Raw genomic sequence first — 18,498 nt, forward strand, 5'->3', positions numbered from 1 at the left:
AATTCTTGTACAAATTTCTTTTTGGATTAAAATTTCCGACTTTATTCAAAATAATCGAAAAAATTGAGATGTTGTTGATCCAATGGCAGGTCACATAATGGACAAATGATTGATTTGAGTGAGGGTAAAATTTGTTTTAATTTTGAAATGTCGTCCAGCGCAAAACTTTGACAATGAATGCATTGACGTTGGTTCATCAATGGTATTTGTACCTAAGGGGAGAATCACAAAAGGAAAGAATAAAATTTAAAATAATCGATAAGTAATCGGAAAAGTATTTGTACCATTGAAATGCAGCATCTTGGTAAATTATGTTCTAGTTCGCACACTCCTTTGACACCATCGACCGGTGCATCACAATATGCACATTTTTCAATAGCCCGCTTATCGAGTCCATCCGATTTTGTTAATAATGTTTCAATCAATGGATGAAATTGCACTTTGATCGATTCATATTCTTTGGCCACATTTAAATTGATAAACTCATACAACGAACGTCGATGGCACTGTGCCGATATTATTTGAAATTCATTTAATTTTTTGGCAATTTTATTGAGATGCAACAATATCGAGTAGGATTGAAGAGTCAAGATGAACTTTTTCAGTACATTGTATTCGCTGTTCACATTGCCACATTCAATTATACGATTTTTTTGGCGTAAATATGTGCGGCGAGCACTCGTTACCAATAAACGAACTTTTAATGCATACGCATATTGTTCGTTGCATTCTATTTCACTGGGATATGTCTTGAGGTAGTTTTCAAATATTTTGTCATGTCGAAGTTGTGCACATCGAATTGATTCGGCCAAATCTTGGGCCCGTGATAAATTGTATGTCGTACTATTTTGTAATGTTTCCAATGATTTTTGTCCGCCAAGTTGATGACAAACAGTCAAATGACCTGGTTCACGCAATGACAGATGATCGTATGGCTGCAAAGAAAAACAAAAAAACAAAATTGATTTTGAGGACGAAATCAACCTACATCCACTGACACGTTCAATACACAATGACTTGGAGCACGTATCAAGATGTGCTCACATCAAGTCAATGGATATCTTCTCTTTCTCTTCAATTCAAAAAAGAACACTTTTATCGCTGAAGAAATGTGAGTTTTTTTCGTTTGTAGTATAAAGAAAAGTCGCTTCAAAGAACAGAAAGAAAAAAAAACACTCTAATGATTCTTACCCTTCCGGCAAAATATGCACACAAAAGAAATGCATTGTTTATTGAAGTGGCTACACCATAAAGTGCATACTTAGAGTGTCCGTTTGGTGGTTTTAACGCCTCTGAATTTACTGCAATTGTATTTTCATCGATTTTGAATCGTATACACTCCAAGTGCCCACTCAATGTCCCAACAACGTATTCCAATGGTTTTCGTTTCGTTATACCTGTCATGGTAATTAAAATACAAATTATTTCGAATTAAAAACACGGTTATTAGTAACTGCAGTACAAATAAAATGCATTAATGACGTCTGTTGATAATGCAATTTTTTTTTTCAAATGAATGTGTGTTTTCTTCTCTTTTCCTCTCTCTTGAACAACTTTTGAAACCAATTTTGAATTATAATTAATATGTAGTTTGAGCAATGTCGAGAGAAAAATAGAGAGAGAAAAAAACGATAGACCAATGACGATATAAATTCCATTTCAATTTGAACTGCATGTCATGGACATCAATAACACTAAATACGCAACAATGATAATATCAAGCAACAATTTTACTTCACGTAACCATTACATTGCTTAAAAAGTATTTTTTTGCATTGAAAACTTGATCTAGTGGCAAAGTTAATGAAATTAATCTATTAAATTGGAAAACTTTTCAAAATTATTCGCATGCATGCAACCAAAATAAAAATGCTAAATTTTGAAATTGATTTTACCGATAAAGTGCTCAAATCGACGTAATAAAATAATCGATATCGTTTAGATAAAAGAAATTGTATAATTCTTGTACTTATTTTCGGTTAGATATTTAGATTTTTATGGAAAAAGCAAGGAAATTTGTTGTGATTGCGGAAAAATAATTAATTTAATTTAGCATTGTCATTATCTTTACCATTTATCGTTAAATGTCCGACGTAATGGTTGCATGATGATACAACAGTTTCTTTGTCGAGGCTAAATAAATAGGCAAACACATGCATTCCCTTGCAAATGACAAAGACAAGTTGATTGCATTGTTGATAATATTCCCATTGGATGCCATTGGCGCAAACACCGTCCGAATCGGAAAATAGTTGCGCTGATTCAATAACATCCGCAATGCTTCCGATGCTGGTGCTAGTGGTGGTTGACTTAGTTGCAATTTGTTCATATCGTACGCTAAATAGACTAATTACACCCTTGATTTCACATGCAACAATATAAGATCGACGTCGATTGTTTTTATCCGTAAAAGTGAACCATTCGATGGCATTGGCTTGTTTGCAGTTCAGTTTCTTTTGGAATTGTAGTTCAAGTGTTTCACCGCCAATATTGTAAAATGCAATGGTTCCATTGGCTGTGACGAAGCAAAACTCCAAATTTTCACATTCCTTAACATCCAACCGTTGATTCCATGAAATGGCCGTAATTTTAATGCCATAAACGGCATCTTCAAACGATTCAAATGAATTGAGCGCATATTTTATATCTTTCTGACGTAAAATTAACCATTCCTTTGCAATATTATGCACAACGAGGCACCATGAAAATTTGCCCGCATGTTTTTGACGAATTTCACAACCACCAAAATTGGTTAAATATGCCAAATAGTATTTTCCGGATAAATGCGATTGTATCGGTGACCATCGTGTTTGAGCCAATGCAACACGTTCACCATTCACTTTCAATTCTTCTGTCATCAAATGATAGTCAACCAATAAACGATCTTGTTCGGGTTTTGTAGATTTATTAAAAATATTTGCCGCATTCTTTGGTACACCACGACTTGGCATAAATTTCGTTAAATCGCCAAGCACCGATTGTTCCATAAAAATTCGTTCATCGCAATGATGACTGTAAATTAATTCGGATATATAAACTTTTGTTCGACTACTAACACAATACAATTCACTTTCGGTCGTTCGATGCAAACTAAACGGTATAAATTGATCCGTTCGATAAGCGAATTTCTCAGCTATTTCCATGTTCGTTTGAAAGAAAACATGCACTTTTATTTATTTGTTTGATTTTTTTTTTGTCCAAAAACTTTTTGAAAATTTTGATTATGCGCAACTTGTGCGAATTTGTTTATTTACACTTTTTTGTTTGTTATGTGAGGTTATGGCCAATTGTGACAGTTGCCCGCTAAATTCTGTCACTTCGGATTTTACTCTCTTTCTCTCAGCACATACACATACACACACACTCTTTCTCTCTCTCATTACACACTTTTCTTCTCCATTTCTTGTGACGTTCTCTCCCGTTCGTTAAATCGATGCCGGCTTATTACCAAAATGTATGATATCCTATGTTTACTGTGTAGCTTGTCTTTTTTTTCTTTTATTTTGCATTTGAGAAGAATGGCAGGGTTGATCAAAAGTCAAGGTATACGCGCTCCAAATACCGTGTACAATGTACATACACGAAATTCGAACGTTTTCAAATGTATGTATGTGCGCTGCCGATGATAAATAAGAGAAAAAGAGAGAAACAGAGATAGAGAAATGAAGAGAATTCATGTAAAACCGGATAAACGAAGTGTACAATCTCTGTATAACAATCACTATTGTGTGTGCGCCTTTTTTTAAATATATGCTTTTTGACTTTGAAATTTCGTTCTATCTCACGGTGGGTTGATGTCGAACGGTATATCATCCGAAAATTGATATGTTTTAAAAGTGGGATCAACCACACTGAACACGTCGTTTTTTTATTTTTCGGTCCACAAATTATGATTCCGCATTGAGAATATAAAATTGCATGCCATAAACGGTTCAAATGTTAAAAACAACCGAAAACATATTCGAAAATCGAATCTCGTTCCCTTGAACCATCCAAAATAATAATTCAAATTAATAACGAAAAAAAAAACTTAATTTGAACAAAAAAAGTTTATTTTTAGATGCGTTGTTTTTCAAGAAATATGAACGAAAAACAACAAAAAATTGTGGATTATTTGAATTGAATGTGCGAGACGGACACATGGCAGAATCGATCCAAACACATTCAGGCATATACATAAAATTTTATAAGAAACACAAACGAGAGTCGTCGAGATGTAAAAGCGTGTTTTATTTATTACACAGATGGAGAGAGAGAGAGAGAGACCAGTCATCGTCGACGATGACGACGACATTGTCTTCAAATATTGTGCAAATGTATTGGCATAAACGTAACAAAAGCGTCGAAGCACATGCTTACGCACGCTCGTTTCCAAGCAAATCATTTGTGTGTGAATCGTTGTTGTATACTCTTTTCTCCACTTGCTCAATTGTTTTCTCCCTCTTTTTCGCTCTCTTTGCCAATTCACATTGCGAATAGAGCGCGAATGAGATATATTTGGTTATTGTTGTGTGTGATGTGGTGGAGCGGTATCGTTACATGTGTGAGTGAACCGACTGATTTGTACAAAACTCGTGAGTAAGTGACACACGAAAATCAGTACCTAGTCGATCATTGGTGCGAATATTACCATACATAAAACATATAAATAAAGCCCAAGATTAATCGAATCAAAAAATATATTGTTTCCCATCTCTCAATAAAACAATTTTAAGTTAAAAAAATAAACACGTTAAGCTTGAGAGCACTCTGTGAAATAATCAATCGTCGAACGTATTTAAAAAAAAAGTGTATTCCGTACATCGCTCGATTTGCTGAACGAACAAGGAAAATTTCCCCATTTATCCATATCGGACACTCTGTGCGTGTTTATTTAAAAAAGCGTAAGGAGCAACAAAAATTTCTTTTCATTTTTATTTTATTTTCGTAACGTTTTTATTTCATGAATTAAACATTTCTGTTTTTGTGGTTAATTTTTCGGAAGCATTTTTTTATCCATCTATACGATAGAGACGTATTTCAACTGGTGAGAAGATATCTCATTAACTCTTTTAGCGGTGTTTTTTTTTGCTCTCTCCGCTCTCTCCGTGGTTAGTGTCAATGAAAATTGTTGTTGTGTGTATTTCTTCAATTTCTTGAACTCGTGTATATTCTTCTGTATAAGTATAACTATATCTATCACAAATACATTCAGATACATATTTATTCGCAACTGTACTTTGAAACACGACATTCATTTAGTTTATTCATTCAAATGATTCTTTTGGTTGTGTTGCTGTTGTTGTTGCTAATCTGTGTGTTCCGAGTATTGAACCAGAATAGAGCAAAAAAATCATTAATTAGAGACCAAAAGAAAGAGAAAGAGAGTATAATCTATCGTGTCGCGCACAAATTTGCAGCAATAGCTGCAAAAAAACTGTTACATTGTAGAAGAAGGTGTATAAAAAAGTATGCAGCTTTCAATTTGATAATGGTTTGTTAATGGTCCCTCTGTCACCGACAAAAATACAGTTTAGACCAAAAACACGCGGTGATTACTGGCGTCAATATAATAAATTTGTTGTAGTTCGTTTTCGGTACGATTGTTTGCGAAGAAAGATGAATTATGTGGTGTTGTGTATGTGCGCGCACTCTGAAAGCGGTACTATCATGGGGACAGACAAGCCAATGCACAAAGAGTGTCGGGAATATGCAATGTAATCAACATGCAAACACACTGTGATTCACAATTGATGATTTCAATTGGCATACAGCATTTTGGTTCATTATCAAAATCAGAAGGGGCTTTTTATATTACAACGAATACAATCCAAAAATGGATTTTAAAAAAATAATTGATTTGAAGTGTAGTGAATAAACAAATATTGTGCTTAATGTCGTCACCATAAAGTACTATACCATACAGCACGAATCAAGCGCTAGAGAAGACAAGGGCCGCTTTTTTAGAGTACTAGTCGTGTGCTCTCTTTCTCTATTCAACTCATAATTAGAAAAAAAGCGTGTGTAACAATTGAAAACATTGATGAAGTAGTAAATGGATTTAGTTTATTTGTTAGGGGATTGGCGACATCTCGACAAAATCAATATGTGAAATATTGGGTTAGTCTCCCCGCCATTGTCAAAAACAGCCGTTTTCGATAATGCTAACATTTTATTTTCTTTTTATGGCAATGTTATTATTATTATTATTATTATTGAATAAACACATATCAACGCTATTTGTTGTTTGTCATGAAGTCAAATCAACTGAATGCAAACTGACATTTAATAAAAATATGAATGTAAAAATTGTCTGACCGCACCGCATTTGGATGAATCGGATGAATTTTTTTTCTGTTGTTATTCATTTTCTTCCACTTTCAGTGAATGTGTTTGAATCATTTTTATTTGTGTTGAAATAACTACATACCTTCTATCAACGAAAGTGTCATGTTTTATTGCATATGTGGAAATTCGCACTTTCAGTATAATAGATTGTTTTGTTATTTTCAATTTCTTGAATTTAATTCGGATTGTGCAATGATGAATACCAAGTCAGTGGTCGACCACCATTTGATACACATCTCAAACGCAACAATACTGTTGCGTCTTTATTGTATCGTATAATGCAGAAAAGGCGGAACCAAATGTTATTTGTGTTGTGATTTATTCATCAACATGTAGCTTTGATTCTTTAGATAATGCACATGCTTCGATGATTGTGCTTCTTTGACATACCCGCATTTCAAATCTTTTATACGAAAAAAAAACCCGAGCATAATCATCTTGCAAAATATGTTCTGCATTTTAATTTGTTCATTTATTTTGTGAAGTGGTGTTCGGGTTGACATTTTCATTTCAATACCGTTTTCAATGGAGTGAATGAGATGGAGAAAAGAGCGTGAGAAAGTACAGATTCTGTGATAAACGAAAATGATATCGAAAAAAAAAACACACTATCATAAGGTCATAACTCGTGAAGATATTTTGGTCGATAAAAAATTGTGTGTTGCTAAGCAATTGATGAATAAGTGAGATAAAATTGAAATTGATACACAGACACATAAATTTATTGTGTTCGGTACAAAAGACCAATGTCAATACTCAAGCGATCCAGCTTACTAACCCGTATTCAAATGCAATTTGTGTGATTTAGCTGCGATGCATTCATTCTCGTCTAGAGGCGTGTACAAGTGAAGTTGCAACTGTAAAACATGCGTCTCACACTGTGGCAAGAAACCATGAATGAAAACATCTCTCATTGAGTGTTACCCATCTCATCGCGTGCACACATAGACACACGAGATCGAAAGAGTATGTGACAAAATAAACAAAATCGTTTAGTCTGCAAATGTTATTCCGCCATCAAAGTATGTATTTAAATGTGTGTAATTGAAATTCCATTTCATGATTGCATGACAATTATTTTGGATACAAGTGTGATAAAAAAAGTAACAAAGTAGCAGCCGCAGTAACCAAATCCGATTTCTATACGATGTATGCGCGAAAGTGAGCTGTGATTATAGAGCTAAAAAAGTATAAAAATATATATTTATACATATATGCTCAGTATTATCTTTTTTTTTGGAGTGTATGTAAAATTATTCGATTATATCACACTTTCCACATAATTTCGCTTACGCGCGTTCGCACAGCTATAAACGCTTTCACAGCTTTTATATTTCATTTCTTATATACATTTTCTTTCTCATTCTCTCTTCAAATTCACATAAATTTTATTGTTTTTTGAAGCCGTACCAAAAATGTCCGAGCCTCAATGCACATACACACCATCGATTCGCAATTCTTGAAGATTAACGAAGACGATATATATATTTTTTTTTTGAATTTCTTAATACAAACTTAAATCGTTTTCTTCAAATATGATGAATTCACACGGAACCGAGTCAGTAATGCGGTGAAAGATTCGAGTTACATCGACTGACGCGCACTTGTGTTCTTTAACTCACTTTCTTTCATTACGACGACAACCGTTCGCATTCACCATCGTTCGTTTCTTTGACATTATAGCATTTTGAATGAATAATAATCATTATTACATATTCGCATGCGAAATGCACTTGCGCTCAGCATACATGTATGCATTTTACCGCTAATTGTGATTGCTTGGCAACCAATATTATTCTACGATCTGATTGGCGTCTCGTGTTTTTTTTTGCGTAGTGCACAATTATGAAATCCAATATGAAGAGAATGTGTGAGAGTGTGTATGGTTTTTGTGATTTGCTAGCTTGAGCTTTAACACTAATCGTTTGCGAGCATTTCGTTTCTTTTTTTTGCTTCAATAATAAAATCTTTTTTTTCTTGTGGCATATCAAATGCTGTATATTAAATTTAATGGACAAATCATTTGAATCTATTACTATTCCTAAAAAAAATTCTGAGCAAAGAGTGGGAGAGTATTTTTTTTCCTACACTTTTTTCTATTTCAAGCCACTAATTGAAAACAAATGAATTTGTTGCTTCTCGCTTCCTCTCATTTGAACATCAAAATAAGTTGCAATGTTTACAATATTATCGTCATCATCATCGTTGATGATTTAATGCTTTTGTACACAAAGTTTCTACTGAAATTGCTAGCAAATGAAAAATAAACGCAAACGATATCAATGTACGACCACTCTAGCGATTCATAATTCACACACTCAGCATGTGCGCTATCGAATTTGTTTAAAAGCTATAACATAAAAATAGAAATTTCCCCATTTTATCCTCTTAATCTGAGAATAGCAAAAAATGCGTTCATTGTTGTCCGTGTTTTCACGCGGCACAGCAACACAATTCTACAGCGCATTTTTGTGACACAAACTGGTCTTGTTGCAAATTTTTGCAATGCAAATCTCTTTGTATTCGGTTTCGAGATTCAATGTCACTAAACGAATCTTTTTGATGTTGTTGTTGTTTTTGCTTGGAAAAAAAAAATATAATTATAAAAGACATCAAATCATTTGAACACCAACGATTTTTTCTCTTTATCTGATACAAACACAACGTCAATTCTAATTACACCAATTAAATTGCACAACAAATTGTTCATCTCTCATTCGATACGAACGATGCAGTCGCGCGCGATATCGAGCGCCAGCGCTTTCGATTTATATTGGAATACATGTTGCACGAGAATTTGGAATGCCAGCAGGAAGTAGCGCATAGGCTGGGACTTTGTTTAATTATTCAACTCGAGCAACTTAAGATGAGATTTTGCTGTTGTTGTTTTTTATAAAGATTACACAATTGTCTTCCTCATATACCTCTAGACATTATAGCATATGTTTGTTGTTTTATTTAAGTTTTGTGTGTGTATGTTTTTTTATGAATGATCATATGGAAGGTCTGTTAAGCGCAAATGTCGATTGCAATCAACACATTGTTTACAATAAATAAAAAATATGATTTTTTAAAACACCAAATGAACACGAACCCAAGAAGTGCTGATTAATAGCAATCATCGTTGCATATATTGATTGTTTTCACTTGAATGCATTTATTAAATAGACCGGAATCGCAAACACTTTGCCATTCGTAAATGCATAGACGACCGTTCCAATTTGCCGTTGATGTTTTTTTTTCTTCTTCTTTTCGTTTTCGGTTGACTTTGGCCCGATTTTGACGAATTGATAAATAATTGCAATTATTTGCAAATGAGTTACAAACATTGGCACGATTTAGTTTAGACTTCTTCGTCACCATACGGGAATCTACCAACAAACAAAAAAGAATGTGGAAATTATTATAAATTATTATTCCAGAATTAATCGATAGTTGACGATGAATGAAACGCCTTTTTCTTGAACTACAGTGACAATGACATATAAGAAAATCCGATAAAAACAATCGCATCGAAAGACGATAGCGCGTCTCATGCGTCAAATGTGTGGTACGGATTTCAATGTCATGAAGAGATATCCATCGAACCCAAATCAACCCGAAGAAGAAAAAAACCCAACAAAACTGGGTGCGCATTGAATTGGATTACCTTCTCGAACTTTCGATGTGATAATGCTGTATGTGTGTGAGTGTGTGGCCATAAAAACTACGATGTGTATGCAAGTGCACCAATAAAAATAAAATGCAAAGTTATTTTAATTGTATAAATTTTGAATTTAGCCCAGTTGTCAAGGTGCGTACTTGTTTCAGTTTTTTCTTGTGTGTTTTCTTTTGTTTTTGCCTCGTCTCATTTCATTGATAAATACACATTTCGGAGAATGTTGTTCACATTTTTGATGTTGCAACTATATTGTGTGTTAATTCTTCTTGTTATTTCTTCGCCGAATTGTGTGCTGCACTTTATCTTTCATACAACAAAATGACAAATTAATTTTGGCACGCATACACATAAGTAATGATGTGTAATGCTTAACCTTTATGCGAAGCAATTTTTCATCGGTTGGTGTGAGTTTCATGTGAGCATTATGCCTCTTAATTCAGTAATACTCTGGCCATTGTTATTATGGAATGTCACATCAATGTAAACTTGTGCAATATTTGCGTTTTGTCTTTCTTTCGGAATTGGATACGATACGAAATTTCAGAGAAAGGTCTTAAGGCCCAAAAATAAAACGAGAAAGATGAAGAAAACGCATAAACCGATCGATGTTATTTGGATTTTTATTTGATATTTTAATGAAATGGAAAGTGGATGTCGACCAACAGTGAATAATATTATTTATCAAAATTTACGAAATAAGATACATCACTCTCATCCACAAATGCGCTGATTACACACAAATCAAAGTGTATGGTATATACCTACTTATATGATGAAAAATTCCGTGGATTAATCACATCAACCGATTCGAAACATTCGATGTTGGATTATGGCTTGAAAATGAGAAAGTGTGTGGTTTGTTTTATTCCATTGATACCCCCGCATTCAAGTAAAAGGAACAATGATGTGCAACACAAAAACATATTTGAAGAGATGTCAATAACCATTGTACCATTTGACCATTCAAGAGGTTATTGCAAGAATTGAAATCACATTTCATTGTTTGACAACCACGTCGTAAATATACGTATTTAAAAAAAAGTCGAAGTCGAAAAGTAGAACAATTTTTTATAAAATAACGAACGGGACATGCAAATATCACCGCTAACACAATTTCATTTGCTGTACAAATTGCGTGTGAGTAGCGTTGGCATGCAATTTATGACATTATTTTTTTTCGTTCAATATGTAGTGTGTTGACCTGTAACCATTAGATCTTTTTTGTGCACTCACAATTACAGTGGAAAATCGATTTTCGTGTCTGTTTGCGATCACGTGCTTTCAATGGCCGTTAAATAAGGCTTGAATATGTGCATGTTAAAATTGTCTTGATTAAATCGCTCGTTTTTTTTTTGTTTAAGCAATTTATTTCATTGAATACATTCGAATATTAATAAATATAAGCAAATGACGCATTTTCTCTGCAATCGTTATTTTTGAAATTTGTTACATATCAAAGTTCATTTTCTCTTGTTATTTCCAGTCTGACTTGAGCAGCACTCCGATATAATTTGGCTTTTAAAGACTAAATAATAAATATTAGCTTTAGAACATGATATATGTACACATGCATATGTATATGTAACTCATCAATAATTGTTGCTATTGTCGTGTGTTGAAAAGGTCCTATCACAACCATCGAAAGTTATTTTTATAGTAAACACCTTTGTGCTCAATTATTCAAGACCAAAAATCGACAATGGACTCAAATAATCGTCTTTTCTATCGATTATTGATCCAAAGCTCATATGATATACACTTGTCTCCTTATTCTGTGTTCGAATCTGTGTTCTTACTTTCAGTAGTAATCCAGCAAATTTATTGAAATCGATAAATGGTTGTTTTTTTTATTGATCTTCATTTAAGCATTGAATGACAATTTGTTTGTTTTCTTTATTTTTGATCGCTAATCGCATCATATTTTCTTTTGATTATTTGCAGTTTATTTTCATCGCGCAACGATCATAACAAGAGGGACATCGACTAGGATACGCATACCATACACATACGCACCAACAACACAAAAATCAAAGCCAACACAGTTAGCCAATAAATTTTTTTAGGATTTAATCAAAGTAGCTATACATAGAAACAATGGAAGTGACGCCAAATTATTCGTACGTTTTCGATTTCGAGAGCGAATTCATACATCAAGATACGCGCAAATGGATGATCAAAAATTGGACATGGGTGTTTTATTATTGTGGTGTTTACATGCTTATCATTTTTGGCGGACAATTTTGGATGCAAAATAGGCCTAGGTGAGTGAAAAAATGAGCCCAACCCAACATCTGGGATTTTTTATTTTACAATTCTTAATCAGAGCGAAGAGAGATGCAAATTTTGATTGCTACAAAATTGTGATACAAGAACTTTGAAAGGATTAGCGCGCACGTGTCGGGCGTCTCATATACGCAATTTAAAATATTTATATATAGTTTGATTGCATCGACAAAATTGCTAATTTATCTCGTAAACAAAACAAGCAAAAGAAAACAGCAAATCAACGACACTCAACATTTCACAAAAATATTAAATATTTGCGTGTGTGACAAAAAAACACATCGATTTACGCATGATTTTGTTTTTTTTTACACAAAACATACTATAAAAATATGATAGTTTATGGTCAATCGCAAAATTGATTACATAAATGTCGTGACCTAAAATGTGCGCGAGCCTAAGGAAGTGATCACTTGTGACAAAGAGTGACAAGAAGAGCAACAAAACCAAACAACCAAAAATGAAACGGAAATATTTGACAAGAAAGTACTTTTGATGCGCTGACAAAAACCCGTTTTGTTAAAAAAAAATACAAATCTCTTTTGCTGCGCGTGGTGTCGGTGATCATATTTTTGGCAGCGATGCCTTCTATGTGATGAATTTTTGTCATCCGCTTAAACACTTCCTACATATGACATCGAACGAGTGTATGTGTACCGACAAACGTATGGATATTAGAAGTAAAAAAAGACAGCAGCATCCGATGCGGATTTGATACACCTCTACGTTTCACTGTCTATGATTTTAGTGTCCGATTTATACATACATATCTTTTTTGTATCGTCACAATCGACTGATCTCTTTGAATATTTTGACTGTGTGTGTGTGTGTAACAGCAAAAGTCATACGACTTTTTGACATTGGTCAAAATTGACGGCCTAAGAAGAAAACAATAACATACAGAATATTCTGCAAAAAGTCGAATACAAATTTATGTGAGCAAAAACCAAATATACAAACAGACAGCGCAAAAGTAAAACAGCCTACTTACATGTGTTTCTTATGTAAGTAGGCTGTTTTACCTTTGCGCTGTCTGTTTGTATATTTGGTTTTTGCTCACATAAATTTGTATTCGACTTTTTGCAGAATATTCTGTATGTTATTGTTTTCTTCTTAGGCCGTCAATTGTAATTCGATCAATCGCATGTGTGTATGTGGATATATTCGGGAAAAAAGTGCACGGCTAAATTGTAAATCAAAACACACATTGCTCTGTATTAGAATCCAAACGATACGCTTTTTTATTGTTTCAAAATAATTTACATGCAGTGTACGTCTACACTTTCAACAGGTAGCCGACTCAAAATGAACACTTTGCGAAATTAGATAAATGACATTGATTTCCATTTTCTTTTCGAAAGCAAAACAAACGAATCAAATTCACTTATAATAAATCGTTTTTTTTGTTCGTTAAACAGATAAAAACAAACACAACAAAGTGTTTTCAAGATTGTAGAAGAATTGAAAAAGAACAAAATGAAATCAGACGATGATAATATACGATACGTCGTATGTGGATACACAATCACAATTTATTTGCTCATTTTTCTATTTCATAGTTTACAACATGGCAATCTTTGAAGAAGAAAAAACTACAAGCGTTTGAGCCACATGCGTATACAGCTTGTATAGTTTAAATTGTTTTAATTTGAGTGATTCTTTCAAGCAAAATTCACACAATCACTTGTTTACATTGTTTCAGAATGATTTTGCTGTATAAATATGATTCAAGTAAATCGCCAACCATAGAATCGCTTCAAAGTGATTAATTGCAGGCAATAGCCACATAAATATGAATGCAAATTAAGCGTTTTCTCTTTTTCATACAGGTTTACGTTTTGCTATTCAAAAGCTAATGACGTTTTACGAAAAATGATTAGCTGAATTGGTTATTGGGAAATAAAACCATTTATTTTCACAACATTCCCAATTATTACCCAAATTTATTTTGCGATGTGATTAAGAAAGCAAACATTAATCTAAATGGATTATTTCTCTTCATATTATAAACAAATCATCACCAAATTGACTTTGTTTTAACCTATCTGTTTATAAACATTTTCCTCACACAGAGTCTATCTGAAAATCTTCCTTTGTTATTGTCAAATGTTTATTGACATGTCAGTCCGAAAAACTCGCATTCAGAACATATCTTCCTTGGATTGTCGCACTAATAAAATCACACAAAAGCCATAATTACAAATTTATAGAAAACAATCTAATATGTATTGTATAAGCGATTGTGTGTCTGTGCCAATTCATTTTGAAATTGTGCAAAGTCAGAAAAAAAAAACAAAACGATGAAACCCAAAACAAGACAAACGTCAAACCATAAAAGAGAAACCTGATTACCAAAATGTATTTAAGCAATTTTAAAATGTGGAATTTGTCTAATGAAGATGAGCTAGACAACGAGCTCAACAACAATCCATAAACAGAGAAAACTAATTTTGTCTACGCCATTAAACAAAACAAAAAGAATTGAAAAAAAAAATTGCGCGCACGATTTCGGAAGTTCATCGTGTCGTGACACGTCAAACGAATGTTGTTTGTTATTCGATTTTTATGATAATACTCTATTCCGTGGAATAAATTTTTTGAATTAAAAAAAAACGCGATTCTTGATTACATGAAAATTTATTAATTTATTAATTACTCAACGTCATCATACATAGTTTTTTTTCGTTGCCTTCGATTGCCGTTCATTGTTTTAAATACAGGCTGTTGGTGTTAGTGACGACATCATTATACCAATGATAATAATTGCAACGGAAAAATGATTATGTGTTATCAAGAGGATGCACGCTGTTTCAGAAGCATACATTTCAATGCGGAAGAAAGTTTAGTCGGAGATGCATCGAGAATAAGCAGTTTAATGTTTCGTAATAAATTGAGTATATTAATTTATTAATCAACAATAATGATGAAAACAATAGATTGAATACAATTTAGCAATCAATCGCATCATTACAGAAATACAAGTCAAAGTTGTATAGTCAAAGCTCATTGAAAAGAATAGAATCTCCAACAAATCAACAATTGGCAATTATTTTTCATGCGAAATTATCTTTAATTTGTCAAAGCATATGAATTGCGCGAAAAACAACGTAATTTATATTATTTTTTGGTCAACTTTTTCTTACAACCAATTTGTACTTTTAATGAATCATCAATGCATGGATGAATCAAAAATGACAAGCGCATTCAAGAGATAAAAAAAAATCCATTTATATTATTTCATATGGAAATCTTCATTTGCCATTAACTGTGTACTATTACTGGAATATTTTAATTTTTGGTTTTTATTTTTATATTTGTTTATTTTTGTGCTGCATTTAAATTGCTTACGCACATATAGATTCGAATTACGCGGTCCACTTGTAATATGGAATTCAGCATTGGCAATATTTAGTATTATCGGCGCTAGTCGAACTGCACCAGAGTTAATTCATGTTCTACGTCATTATGGGCTATTCCATTCAGTTTGTGATCCAAGGTTAGTACAACTTTTTCTCTCTCTCTATTTTTTTCCCGTCATCTTCAATTTTGCTGTTGTTGTTATGACGTAAACTGAAGATTGTTAAAACCGCAACGCATTTATTATCTCATATCTTTTTAAATTTTGTGCACGCGTCGTTGCGAGAGTATCTTTTTCGATTGGTGTCTACAATTCAAACCGGTCTGTTATCCAGTCGAGAATATTCTCAACATTTTAAAAAACAAAATAAATTTTCTTGGGACGATTTTTATGTTGTCACTTATAATGGAAATTGAACAGAAAAACAACCGACATTAGAATTTTAAAAATAGATACACACGGTTCACTGAACTTAGCTCCTCTGAATTATCAAAAGAAAAGAAATAGATAATATAAATGCATTGTTGCGGAAGTGACAACTTTTTCGAAAATTTCAACAGATCGATAACCCGAATATTCGATTAAATCGCTTTAATGCGATGACGTCGTCGTTCGAATGATTTTCTTCTTTTTTTCTAATCACGTCTTATTCTCTCTGAATGTTTAGTTACATCGAACAAGATCGAGTGTGCGGATTTTGGACGTGGCTATTTGTTTTATCGAAATTACCCGAATTGGGCGACACCATATTCATTGTGTTGCGAAAACAACCGTTAATCTTCTTGCATTGGTATCATCACATCACTGTGCTAATTTACTCATGGTTCTCGTACACAGAATACACATCATCGGCCCGATGGTTTATTGTTATGAATTACTGCGTACATTCCGTTATGTATTCGTATTATGCATTGCGTGCGATGGGCTATAAGCCGCCACGTTTTATTTCAATGGTGATTACAGCAATGCAATTGACACAAATGATTGTTGGCTGTACAATTAATTTGTGGGCATATGATTATTTGCAAACAATGCACCCGTCGGCCTGCAACATTTCACCAATCAACATAAAACTATCCATTGCCATGTATTTTAGTTACTTTGTATTATTTGCTCGATTCTTCTACATTACATATTTGTCACCAAATGCACGAAAAGGAAAGCATGCATTCAACAATACGGTGCGCGGCAATCGACAACAACAAGTACAAACCGATTCGGATGCCGTACATCAAACAAAACTCACACGAGATGCGTCAAATGGTGTCACCGCCCGAATGTCACTTCTCGCCGGAAAATCCGATAAATTCAAGGAGCAATAAAAACAACTCACATACCAAGCGCAGACCATTCTTTTCAAGAGAAAATAAAATTGAAAACAAAACAAAAAAAATTGTCTAAAATGTGAAGGAGTCAAGCAGAGATAGAAATTATTTCGGTGGCAAAACAAAAAGCGGCAAAAAAAATATTTTTTTTTCTTTCGGTGAAGTTGCCAAAAGCATCGTGTACATTTAGATGAGTTCGAAGAGCTTTATAAACTTATATATACAGAATTAAACAATTGACAGCTTTTAAAGCTACATTACGCACCTATATTTTTTTGGGTGGATTTTCACCGTATTCACGACAGATGCACTTGGGATTCATCTATTTGAAAGAGTGAAGAGAGAGAAAAAGAAATTTACAAAGCAAACATATTCGACGGCATTACAAAGCAAACAAACACATACACACACAACATGAGAGTTAAATTTTCGCGCAAGATAATTCAAAATAATATCTAAAATACGCAACAAAAACAGTATATTCAGATATTTAGGTGATAACAATTTGATGGAAAGAAAGAACAAATTAAACAGCAATTTTTTTCATTAGATTTTAACTGGAGGAAAGGGAATATGAAATTTAGTTTTTTTTTTGTATTGCATTGAGTCATTGACGCTGTCGCTGTTCACACAGCTCAAAAACCATAACGACTAATTGAATTAGTTCATTTTTGGAAATTGATTCAAATTTAAATTTGGACATATTTCAATCGCATAAAATGACAGATGGAGAAAAAAATTAATTGTTATTAATGTCCTTTACACAATACTTTATTTTTAAGAGTATCGCGCCTTGTGTAATAAATTCTCAATACATGTTCTAAAGCAAAATGAAAAAAAAAAACGATATAGCGAATGAGAAGACAAAACGGGACGAATATATTGCCCACATTTGTACACTACCAAATTGTCACTGTAAGAAAATGATGACGATTTCTTTATACCTTATATTAAATACATAATATACTTCGTGTGTTGAAAAGAATAAAGGAGAACCCTCTCTGTACATTTGTCCATTGAAATGCGAATTACGCATAAAATCCATTGTAAAACGATTTATATACATATATATATATTATTCTTTGTTTTGTTTTATTTTTCATCAATTATTTTTTCAACAATTGTTTTTCTGAAATGAAAAATACGATGAAAGCAGCTGGCAAAAAATCAGTAAACATATGATGATCACATTTATTATTATTAATTATTATATAATCGTTTACGTGAGAGAGGGAAACTAAAAATCTGAATAATCTACCACATTAAATTAAACATTAAATTATTTTTAAAAACAAAAACTAGAAGAAGAAGAAGAAAAAACAACAACAACAACAAACAGAAAACATTTAAGAATAAAAAGTGAGAGAAACAAAATATTTGAAAAAAAAATAAAACTTTAAATGAATGCATTTTTCTTTCATTTTTATTTTTTTCAACTTCTATTGATTTCGATTTCAGGTTTTTTATTGATTTGTTGAGAGTGTTTTTGTGTCATTCTACCAATTCGAAAAACATTCGCTTTTATTCGATTTATTTTTTTGGGC

General features: G+C 32.9%; 2 protein-coding genes across 4 annotated transcripts; one reads left to right on the plus strand and one right to left on the minus strand.

Moving 5' to 3' along the window:
* Positions 1–3: 3 nt before the first annotated feature.
* LOC116342686 lies at positions 4–3,579 on the minus strand. The gene is made up of 4 exons (XM_031770403.1): positions 2,072–3,579; positions 1,192–1,397; positions 285–935; positions 4–212 (listed from the first exon to the last, which is right to left on the minus strand). Exons 1-4 carry the CDS (start codon positions 3,141–3,143, stop codon positions 42–44), a joined length of 2,100 nt encoding a protein of 699 aa, XP_031626263.1. The 5' UTR covers positions 3,144–3,579; the 3' UTR covers positions 4–41.
* Positions 3,580–4,586: 1,007 nt separating this feature from the next.
* LOC116342855 (elongation of very long chain fatty acids protein 6) lies at positions 4,587–17,798 on the plus strand. 3 transcript variants are annotated; one of them, XM_031770637.1, is made up of 4 exons: positions 4,587–4,883; positions 11,930–12,249; positions 15,630–15,767; positions 16,297–17,798. In XM_031770637.1, exons 2-4 carry the CDS (start codon positions 12,083–12,085, stop codon positions 16,949–16,951), a joined length of 960 nt encoding a protein of 319 aa, XP_031626497.1. In that variant the 5' UTR covers positions 4,587–4,883; positions 11,930–12,082; the 3' UTR covers positions 16,952–17,798. The 3 variants fall into 3 exon arrangements, with proteins under 3 accessions (XP_031626497.1, XP_031626515.1, XP_031626506.1); XM_031770655.1 differs by lacking the exon at positions 4,587–4,883 and adding an exon at positions 5,752–6,099; XM_031770646.1 differs by lacking the exon at positions 4,587–4,883 and adding an exon at positions 10,946–11,125.
* The last annotated feature ends 700 nt before the right edge of the window (positions 17,799–18,498 follow it).

The sequence above is a fragment of the Contarinia nasturtii genome, unplaced genomic scaffold, assembly GCF_009176525.2.
Source record: "Contarinia nasturtii isolate CC-2019 unplaced genomic scaffold, AAFC_CNas_1.1 Cnas_scaffold_129, whole genome shotgun sequence".
Lineage (NCBI taxonomy): Eukaryota > Metazoa > Arthropoda > Insecta > Diptera > Cecidomyiidae > Contarinia > Contarinia nasturtii.

What these genes read in the sequence shown, in the direction of transcription:
- LOC116342855 (XM_031770637.1), top strand. Translation starts at nt 12,083, where the DNA reads ATGGAAGTGACGCCAAATTATTCGTACGTTTTCGATTTCGAGAGCGAA. An exon ending in TGGATGCAAAATAGGCCTAG is followed by an intron (nt 12,250 to 15,629) that starts GTGAGTGAAAAA and finishes ACGCACATATAG; the next exon opens with ATTCGAATTACGCGGTCCAC. An exon ending in CATTCAGTTTGTGATCCAAG is followed by an intron (nt 15,768 to 16,296) that starts GTTAGTACAACT and finishes CTGAATGTTTAG; the next exon opens with TTACATCGAACAAGATCGAG.
- LOC116342686 (XM_031770403.1), bottom strand. Translation starts at nt 3,143, where the DNA reads ATGGAAATAGCTGAGAAATTCGCTTATCGAACGGATCAATTTATACCG. An exon ending in GTGCATATTTTGCCGGAAGG is followed by an intron (nt 936 to 1,191) that starts GTAAGAATCATT and finishes TTTTCTTTGCAG; the next exon opens with CCATACGATCATCTGTCATT. An exon ending in CAAGATGCTGCATTTCAATG is followed by an intron (nt 213 to 284) that starts GTACAAATACTT and finishes TTCTCCCCTTAG; the next exon opens with GTACAAATACCATTGATGAA.